Raw genomic sequence first — 11,074 nt, forward strand, 5'->3', positions numbered from 1 at the left:
ATGCGGATGACCTGCTCCTGTACATCTCGAATCCAGTCAGCTCTCTCCCTGTGATTACGAATATTTTGGAACGGTTCGGTGCGTATTCTTGGTTATAAACTTATGAGCTATTACCGATTAACTTATATGGTTATATATGATTATAACTCATTGGCTAAGCAGCTTCCTCGCTCTTTAACCTCATTCAAATGGGCGGAGGACGGATTTCGCTACCTCGGCGTTTTTATTACAACACCTATATCTGATATGTTCCACACAAACTTTCTGCCTCTGGTTGAGAAAGCTGAAAGAGATTTTGACCGCTGGTCAGTTTTACCGCTGTCCCTCGCGGGCCGGATAAATCTGATCAAGATGGTCGTCCTACCCAAATTCCTGTATCTTTTCCAGCACGTCCCTATACTTATCACTAAATCTTTTTTTGATAAATTAGGAACGACAATATCTAAATTTTTTATGGGGTAGCAAACCGGCTAGAATCCGAAAGGCGATACTGCAGTCTCCTAAGAGTGACGGCGGCCTGGCACTTCCTGACTTCAGGCGATACTATTGGGCTGCTAACTTGCAAAAACTCTGTTTTCTTTCTCTTTTTGCACCACCTATTGTACCTATGTATGGTATGATTGACTAGATAACCCATGACACAACGATTTTCATCGTATATCAGCACATGTGATATAGCTTATTAGTGACACAGTGGCGCGACTGATAGAGCTGCTGACTCACAGCGCCAGGAACCCGAGTTTGATTCTGGCCTCGGCCACTGTCTGCTAGTTGCTAACCATTTTAACTCCCCTTCCCATTTCCATACTGACCTGTCCTGGGCCTCCTCCATTGCCAGAGTGAGACCATGCGCAAACTGGAGGAATACCATCTCATATACACCTTTAACTTACCTTCCAATGGCAGGAACATTGTGTTCTCCAACATGAGGTAACTAATCCAAAAACAACCCGCGCTCCCTTTTTCTCCCCCTCTCCTCCCTGTGGCCAAGCCAGATTCTCGCCTATTTCTCCACCTCCATCGCCTTCCATCTATATATCTTTTTATGGATTTATCATTCGACCTTTTCTATCCTCATCTCACATTGTTTGTCTTTTCATGCCTGGCCTTTGTCCAATCACCTGCCAATCAGCCCCCTCCCCACTTGTGTCTACATATCACTTGCCAGGCTTTGTCCTGCCTCGAATTCTCTTCCAGCTTTCTATTTCTCTTGTGAAACATGAGGTAGTCTCGGAGGCACGAGAGATTGCAGATGCTGGGATCTGCGACAACAAAGGAGAGTTGTCAGTGGGTCAGGCAGCATCTCTGGTGGAAAATGGACAGGTTCTGACCTTCATGTGGGCAGAAAGAATACAAGGGAGATAGCCACTGAAAAGAGTGGGGGAGGGCTTGGGGCAAGTGTGGGAGTGATAGGTGGATACAGATGAGGAAGGGTTAATTAGCAGATGGAGTGAGGTGGGGAAGGGAAGGATGGAGATAGAGACAGGAAACGGGAGGTGATGTGAAAACAAGAAAAGGCTGCGGATTCAGGAATTTGGTAGGAAAGCAAGGTGAAGGGTGAATCAATATGGGAAGAGTAGTGGGGGGTGGGAACAACGGAGGGGGGAGGGGATCCACTGGGAGGGATGTGTGGCGATGGCCAGGTGGGGTAGGTGGGGGGGAGGAGTGAGGGCTATTGTGAGAAGCAGGGGTAGGCAAGACCCCTTGTAATGACATTACACACTTCACAAAAAGCAGAAAGAATTTAAGTTTGCTGATGTAGATGTGGGAGTAACAGAGGAGCAGAGAGGCAGCGGCTTTGTCCGTTTAGGCCTGGGCTGAGGAAAGGTCCCGTTTGTTCAGTAGGTTGTGAGTCTTCCTGTTCCTCACTGTGGAGCCACAGTTGTTGAGGACACACCAGGCTGTCATTGTGAATGTTGATTGAATCAAGGGATGGTGGAGATGGAGGGACAGGTCACGATAGGACCAGGAATGATCAGCTGTGGAGGGTGAGGGCTGGCATGGGCAACAGACCACTCATCCCTTCTTGGTTTTTATTAAATCATGGATCTTTTTTCTCCTCCTCCATCCAGATGAGGATGAATGTAATGGAACCTCTGCACAAACGCTGTGTGGCAACAACGCTGATTGTCGCAACACAGTGGGAAGCTACTACTGTACCTGTAAGGCAGGATATTTCCACCCGAGCAAACAACGTAACTTCACAGACGGCAGAGGCTGCAAAGGTGGGTGGGTGTGACACTCACATTTTTTGTATTTAATACATTACTGTTTTGCCTCACTGGGGAGCTTGTGATTTGAACTTGGCATGAATGGGAAGAGGCATAGCAGCTGGTTTCAGGTACATGGAGGAGTATTGGAAAATCAACAGACAATAGACAATTGGTGCAGGAGTAAGCCATTCGGCCCTTCGAGCAAGCACCGCCATTTAATGTGATCATGGCTGATCATCCCCAATCAGTACCCCGTGCCTGCCTTCTCCCCATATCCCCTAACTCTGCTATCTTTAAGAGCCCTATCTAGCTCTCTCTTGAAAGTATCTAGAGAACCGGCCTCCACCGCCCTCTGAGGCAGAGAATCCACAGACTCACAACTCTCTGTGTGAAAAAGTGTTTCCTCGTCTCCGTTCTAAATGGTTTACCCCTTATTCTGAATCTGTGACCCCTGGTTCTGGACTCCCCCAACCTTTGGGACATGTTTCCTGCCTCTAGGGTCTCCAAACCCTTAATAATCTTAAATGTTTCAATAAGATCCCATCTCATCCTTCTATACTCCAGAGTATACGTCCAGCCGCTCCATTCTCTGAGCATATGACAGTCCCGCCATCCCAGGAATTAATCTTGTTAACCTATGCTGAATAGCAAGAATGTCCTTCCTTAAATTAGGGGACCAAAACAGCACACAATTCTCACTAGAGCCCTATACAACTGCAGATGGACTTCTTTGCTCCTATACTCAACTCCTCTTGTTATAAAGGCAACATTCGGTTTCTGCACTGCCTGCTGTACCTGCATGCTTACTTTCATTGAATGATGAACAAGGACCTCCAGATCCTGTTGTACTTCCCATTTTCCCAACTTGACACCATTTAGATAGTAATCTGCCTTCCAGTTTTTGCTACCAAAGTGGATCATCTCACATTATCCACATTAAACTGCATCTGCCATGCATCTGCCCACACAACCTGTAAAAGTCACCCTGCATTCTCATAGCATCCTCCTCACAAATCACACTGCCACCCAGCTTTCTGTCATCTGCAAATTTGCTAATGTTACTCATTAGCAATAGTAGTCATTGCCTCCCACTAGTCACTGTCTGCCATTCTGAAAGGGACCCGTTATCCCTAGCTTTGTTTCCTATCTGCCAACCAATTTTCTATCCATGTCAGCATTCTACCCCAAATACCTTGCGCCCTAATTTTGCCCACTAATCTCCTATGTGGGACCTTATCAAATGCTTTCTGAAAGTCCAGGTACACTGCATCCACAGGCTCTCCCTTGTCCATTTTCCCAGTTACATCCTCATAAATTCCAGAAAATTAGTCAAGCATGATTTCCCCTTCGTAAATCCATGCTGACTCAGACCGATCCTGTTACTGCTATCCAAATGTGCCGCTATTTCATCTTTTATAATTGACTCCAGCATCTTCCCCACCACCGGTGTCAGGCTAACCGGCCTATAATTCCCTGGGTTCTCTCTCCCGCCTTTCTTAAAGAATGGGATAACATTAGCTACCCTCTTATCCACAGGAACTGATCCTGAATCTATAAAACTCTGGAAAATCATCACCAATGCATCCACGATTTCTACAGCCACTTCCTTAAGTACCCTGGGATGCAGACCATCAGGCCCTGGGGATTTATCAGCCTTTAGTCCCATCAGTCTACCCAACACCATTTCCTGCATAATGTGGATTTTCTTCATTTCCTCTGTCACCCCAGATCCTCTGACCACTAGTATATCAGGAAGATTGTTTGTGTCCTCCTTAGTGAAGATGGATCCAAAGTACCTTTTCGACTCATCTGCCATTTCCTTGATCCCCATAATAAATTCACCTTTCTCGGTCTTCAAGGGTCCAACTTTGGTCTTAATTAATTTTTTCCTCATTACATACCTAAAGAAGCTTTTACTATCCTGCTTTATATTCTTGGCTAGCTTACTTTCGTACCTCATCTTTTCTCCCTGTGTTGCCGTTTTAGTTCTCTTCTGTTGCTCTTTAGACATTACCCAATCCTATTTTATTTTTATACTGTCCCTGACATCCCTTGTCAGCCACGGTCGCCCATTACTCCTCTTGGAATCTTTCTTCCTCTTTAGAATGAACTGATCCTGCACCGTCTGTATTATTCCCAGAAATACCTGCCATTGTTGTTCCACTGTCATCCCTTCTCGGGTATTTTTCCAGTCAATTTGGCCAGCTTCTCCCTCATGGCTCCATAGCCCCCTTTATTCAACTGTGACACCGACACCTCTGATTTACTCTTCTCCCTCTCCAATTGTAGATTAAACTTGACCATATTATGGTCACTACCTCCTAATGGCTCCTTAACCTCAAGTTCTGTAGATTGCTTTATGCATGCAACCAATAATATATAGGTTAGCATCACTAACCCCGCCTTACTGTATCATTTATATTAACACCTACTTCCTATGCTACGCAGTTTGGTAGCAGACAGGAGGCAGTGACTACTAACATGCTGTTAAGTCTGTATGTGGATTAAAGATGATCTTAAGTTACGTGTTGTGTAGATGCCATATTTACATGGTGTCAGAAGTGGGATGCTCGAAGTGCACGAGAGAGAGTATCCGCAATGTGCATGTCTGTACCCTTTTTGTAAACAAGGGTGAAGTCGAAATGTTGTAGCTGCATCATCATGGGTTGCAGGCGGGCTGGTGCAGCATGGATTGGTTTGTTCAGAATCGTCACTGGTGGTCTGTCTCAACCGTGAAAATGTTTCCGAAGATAAAGTCTTTGAATTTGGAGCAGGCAAAGACGACAGCCAGCAGCTCCTTCTCGATCTGTGCGTAGCGTTGTTCTGTGTCGGTCATGGTACGGGAGGCAAGGTACCATCAGCTGATGGTTGTAGGCAGGCTGCACCGAGCCCGAATCGCGAGGCATCACAGGTGATTGTCACTGGATGTTTCAAATTGAAGAATATTAGAGTTGGTGCACTGGTCAGCTTAGATTTTAAAGCGTCAAATGCTTGTTGAGATTGCTGGAATCAGGACCAAGCAATGAGTCAGTTGTCGCAGGGGCGAGCTTAATTCGCTGAGGTTTGGTATGAATTTTCCAAGATAGTTCACCATAGCCAGGATATCAGGTTGTCATTGTGAATGTTGATTGAATCAAGGGATGGTGGAGATGGAGGGACAGGTCACGATAGGACCAGGAATGATCAGCTGTGGAGTGTGAGGGCTGGCATGGGCAACAGACCACTCATCCCTTCTTGGTTTTTATTAAAGCACGGATCTTTTTTCTCCTCCTCCATCCAAATGAGGATAAATGTATGGGACCTTCTGCACAAACACTGTCTGGCAACAACACTGATTGTCACAACACAGTGGGAAGCTAGTACTGTACCTGTAAGGCTGGATATTTCCACCTGAGCAAACAACGTATTAAAACTTCACAGACAGCAGATGCTGCGAAGTTGGGTCCCCAATCAGTACCCCGTACCGCCTGTCTTCTCCCCATATACCCCCCCTGACTCCCCGCTATCCGCTATCTTTAAGAGCCCTATCTAGCTCTCTCTCTTGAAAGTATCCAGAGAACCGTCAGAAAATCCACAGACTCACAACTCTCTGTGAGAAAAAGTGTTTCTCGTCTCCGTCCTAAATGGTTTACCCCTTATTCTGAAACTGTGGCCCTTGTTTCTGGACTCCCCCACCATCGGGAATATTGTTTCCTGCCTCTAGCATGTCCAAACCCTTAATAATCTTATATGTTTCAACAAGATCCCCTCTCAACCTTCTAAACTACAGAGTATACAAACCCAGCCGCTCCATCCTCTCAGCATATGACAGTCCCGCCATCCCGGGAATTAACCTTGTTAACCTATGCTGAACTCCCTCAATAGCAAGAATGTCCTTCCTCAAATTAGGGGACCAAAACTGCACACAATACTCCAGGTGTGGTCTCACAAGGACCCTATACAACTGCAGAGGACCTCTTTGCTTCTATACTCAACTCCTCTTGTTATAAAGGCCAACATGCATTTCGCTTTCTTCACTGCCTGCTGTAGCTGCATGCTTACTTTCATTGAATGATGAACAAGGACCCCCAGATCCTGTTGTACTTCCCCTTTTCCCAACTTGACACCATTTACATAGTAATCTGCCTTCCTGTTTTTGCTACCAAAGTGGATAACCTAACATTTATCCACATTAAACTGCATCTGCCATGCATCTGCCCACACACTCAACCTGTCCAAGTCACCCTGCATTCTCATAACATCTTCCTCACAGTTCACACTGCCACCCAGCTTTCTGTCATCTGCAAATTTGCTAATGGTACTCCCACTAGTCACTGCCTCCACTGGTCACTGCCTACCATTCTGAAAGGGACCCGTTAACCCTACTCTTTGATTCCTGTCTGCCAACCAATTTTTTTATCCATGTCAGCATTCTACCCCCAATACCTTATGCCCTAATTTTGCCCACTAATCAAATTCAAGTTCAAGTAAGTTTATTGTCATGTGTCCCTGTAGAGGACAATGAAATTCTTGCTTTGCTTAAGCACACAGAAAAATAATAGGCATTTACTACAACACAGATAAATGTGTCCATATACCATGATATAAATATATACGCACATGAATAAATAAACTGGTAAAGTGCAAATAACAGAAAGTGGTTATTAATAATCGGACTTTTGTCCGAGCCAGGTTTAATAGCCTGATGGCTGTGGGGAAGTAGCTATTCCTGAACCTGGTTGTTGCAGTCTTCAGGCTCCTGTACCTTCTACTGAAGGTAGCAGGGAGATGAGTGTGTGGCCATGATGGTGTGAGTCTTTGATGATACTGCCAGCCTTTTTGAGGCAGCGACTGCGATAAATCCCCTTGATGGAAGGAAGGTCAGAGCTGATGATGGACTGGGCAGTGTTTACTACTTTTTGTAGTCTTTTCCTCTCCAGGGTGCTCAAATTGCCGAAACAAGTCATGATGCAACCGGTCAGTATGCTCTCGACTCTGCACCTGTAGAAGTTAGAGAGAGTCTTCCTTGACAATCCGACTCTCCGTAATCTTCTCAGGAACTAGAGGCGCTGATGAGCTTTCTTGATAATTGCGTTAGTGTTCTCGGACCAGGAATGATCTTCAGAGATGTGCACGCCCAGGAATTTGAAATTCTTGACACTTTCAACCATAAATGGGGCAGTGGGTCCCCCTCCAATCCTTCCAAAGTCCACAATCAGTTCCTTTGTTTTGTTGGTGTTGAGGGCCAGGTTATTGCGCTGGCACCATATGGACAGTTGCTCGATCTCTCTTCTATATTCTGACTCATCCCCATCAGTGATACGCCCCACAGTAGTGGTGTCGTCAGCAAACTCGATGATGGAGTTCGCACTGTGGTTCGCTACGCAGTCATGGGTATAGAGTGAGTACAGCAGGGGGCTGAGCACGCAGCCTTGAGGTGCTCCCGTGCTGATTGTTATCGAGGCTGACACATTTCCACCACTACGAACAGACTGTGGTCTGTGGATGAGGAAGTCGAGGGTCCAGTTGCAGAGAGATGCGCAGAGACCCAGTTCTGCGAGTTTGGTAACCAGTTTGGAGGGGATGATTGTATTAAATGCCGAGCTGTAATCAATGAATAACAGCCTGACATATGAGTTTTTGTTGTCCAAGTGGTCCAGTGCGGACTGGAGGGCCAGCGAGATCGCATCCACCGTTGATCTGTTGTGGCGGTACGCGAACTGCACTAATCTCCTATGTGGGACCTTATCAAATGCTTTCTGAAAGTCCAGGTCCACTATCCACTGGCTCTCCCTTGCACATCCTCAAAAATTCTAGAAGATTAGTCAAGCATGATTTCCCCTTCGTAAATCCGTGCTGACTCGGACCGATCCTGTTACTGCTATCGAAATGTGCCGCTATTTCATCTTTTATAATTGTCTCCAGCATCTTTCCCACCACCGATGTCAGGCTAACTGGTCTATAATTCCCTGGTTTCCCTCTCCCGCCTTTCTTACAAAGTGGGATAACATTATCTACCCTCTTATCCACAGGAACTGATCCTGCATGTATAAAACTCTGGAAATTTATCACCAATGCATCCACGATTTCTAGAGTCACTTCATTAAGTACCCTGGGATGCAGAACATCAGGGACTGGGGATTTATCAGCCTTCGGTACCATCGGTCTACCCAATACCATTTCTAGTCAATTTGGCCAGCTTCTCCCTCATGGCTCCATAGCCCCCTTTATTCAACTGTTAAATTGAACAGTTTATCCACTCCTCTCCCTCTCCAATTGTAGATTCAACAACCATATTATGGCCACTACCTCCTAATGGCTCCTTAACCTCAAGTTCCTTTTTCAAATCTGGTTCATTACATAATACTAAATCCAGAATTGCCTTCTTCCTGATAGGCTCCAATACAAGCTACTCTAAGATTCCATCACAGAGGCACTCCACAAACTCCATTTCTTGGCGTTCAGATTTTCCCAGTCTACCTGCATGTTGAAATCTCCCATAACAAACGTAGCATTACCTTTACGACACACCAATTTTAACTCCTGGAGTTCAATTTTAACTTGGAGCCTCACACCTCTCCTTACATTACTGCCGTATATCAATTACAGTCCCCCACCTTTTACCTACAAGTTGATTCCAATTCAAAAGCTTAGATGACTCGGTTTTTCCACACAATCTTTCTGATATTTGAGCCGTCTACCCGTGTGAAATTAATAAGTTTCCCTCCGTCCACCTTGTTTGATCAGCGTGAACTTTTCTGACATATTTTATTACATTTGATAGCCCGTTGACTCTACCGTTCATAACATTGCTTTTACCCAACTGTGCCATGACTTGTGATTGACATCAGTTGCATAAAACAAACCAGTCAGAAAGGATATTATGGCAGGTATGTTCCAAGATTTCCATGTTCTTCAGCCAGCGTGGCTTTTTATGTGGGAAATGAATCTGAGTTTTTTCATGATGTCACAAAGAGGATTGATGGGGGTAGGGCAATGTTGTCTAAATGGGCTTTGGAAGGTCTTTGACAAGGTCCCTCATGGTAGACTAGTCAGAAATCCAAGGTGAGTTGGTGAATTGGATGTTGTTAGAAAGACCCTGCACATGTATAGGACAGGTTTGGAATCTGGCACAAAAAAGGAGAGTTGTCAGTGGGTCACGCAGCGTCTCTGGTGGAAAATGGACAGGTTCTGACCTTCATGAGGGCAGAAATAATAGAAGGGAGATAGCCACTGCAAAGAGTGGGGGAGGGCTTGAGACAAATGTGGCAAGTGATAGATGGATACAGATGAGGAAGGGTTAATTAGTAGATGGAGTGAGGTGGGGAAGGGAAGGATAGAGATAGAGACAGGGTGATGTGGAAACAAGAAAAGGCTGCGGATTCTAGAGATTTGAGAGGAAAGCAAGGTGAAGAGTGAATCAATATGGCAAGAGTAGTGGGGGATGGGAACAACGGAGGGGAGGGGGTCCACTGGGAGGGATGTGTGGTGATGGCCAGGTGGGGTAGGTGGGGGGGAGGAGTGAGGAGTATTGTGAGAAGCAGGGGTAGGCAAGACTCCTTGTAATGACATAACGCACTTCACATAAAGCAGAAAGAATCTAAGTTTGCTGCTGTAGATGTGGGAGTAACAGAGGAGCAGAGAGGCAGCGGCTTTGTCCGTTTAGGCCTGGGATGAGGAAATGTCCCTTTGCTCAGAAGGTTGTGAGTCTTCCTGTTCGTCATTGTGGAGCCACAGTTGAGGACACACCAGGCTGACATTGTGAATGTTGATTGAATCAAGGGATGGTGGAGATGGAGGGACAGGTCACGATAGGACCAGGAATGATCAGCTGTGGAGGGTGAGGGCTGGCATGGGCAACAGACCACTCATCCCTTCTTGGTTTTTATTAAATCATGGATCTTTTTTCTCCTCCTCCATCCAGATGAGGATGAATGTAATGGAACTTTTACACAAACACGGTGTGGCAACAACACTGATTGTCACAACACAGAGGGAAGCTACTACTGTACCTGTAAGGCAGGATATTTCCACCCGAGCAAACAACGTAACTTCACAGACAGCAGACGCTGCGAAGGTGGGTGGTGACACTCACATTTTTGTATTTAATACATTACTGTTTTGCCTCACTGGGGAGCTTGTGCTTTGAACTTGGCATGAATGGGAAGAGGCATAGCAGCTGGTTTCAGGTACATGGAGGAGTATTGGAAAATCAACAGACAATAGACAATTGGTGCAGGAGTAAGCCATTCGGCCCTTCGAGCAAGCACCGCCATTTAATGTGATCATGGCTGATCATCCCCAATCAGTACCCCGTGCCTGCCTTCTCCCCATATTCCCTGACTCCGCTATCTTTAAGAGCCCTATCTAGCTCCCTCTTGAAAGTATCTAGAGAACCGGCCTACACCGTACTCTGAGGCAGAGAATCCACAGACTCACAACTCTCTGTGAGAAAAAGTGTTTCGTCTCGTTTTCTGAAACTGTGGCCCCTGGTTCTGGACTCCCCCAACATGGGGAACATGTTTCCTGCCCCTAGCGTGTCCAAACCCTAAATAATCTTATATGTTTCAATAAGATTCCCTCTCATCCTTGTAAACTCCAGAGTATACAAGCCCAGCCGCTCCATTCTCTCAGCATATGACAGTCCCGCCATCCCAGGAATTAACCTTGTAAACCTACTTCCCTCAATAGCAAGAATGTCCTTCCACAAATTATGGGACCAAAACTGCACACAATACTCCAGGTGTGGTCTCACTAGGGCCCTACACAACTGCAGAAGGACCTCTTTGCTCCTATACTCAACTCCTCTTGTTATAAAGGCCAACATGCTATTCGCTGTCTTCACTGCCTGTTGTACCTGCATGCTTACTTTCGCGACGCCA

General features: G+C 45.9%; 1 protein-coding gene across 1 annotated transcript in view; it reads left to right on the forward strand.

Moving 5' to 3' along the window:
- The window catches only part of LOC129694161 (adhesion G protein-coupled receptor E2-like), a 36,320-nt gene extending 25,689 nt beyond the window's left edge, over positions 1 to 10,631 (forward strand). The window contains exons 3-4 of the mRNA XM_055630881.1: positions 2,073 to 2,225; positions 10,117 to 10,631. Of these exons, the coding sequence (XP_055486856.1) occupies positions 2,073 to 2,225; positions 10,117 to 10,280 (317 nt within the window). The 3' untranslated portion in view covers positions 10,281 to 10,631. The remainder of the gene's footprint in view (positions 1 to 2,072; positions 2,226 to 10,116) is intronic.
- The last annotated feature ends 443 nt before the right edge of the window (positions 10,632 to 11,074 follow it).

The sequence above is a fragment of the Leucoraja erinacea genome, unplaced genomic scaffold (assembly GCF_028641065.1).
Source record: "Leucoraja erinacea ecotype New England unplaced genomic scaffold, Leri_hhj_1 Leri_562S, whole genome shotgun sequence".
Lineage (NCBI taxonomy): Eukaryota > Metazoa > Chordata > Chondrichthyes > Rajiformes > Rajidae > Leucoraja > Leucoraja erinaceus.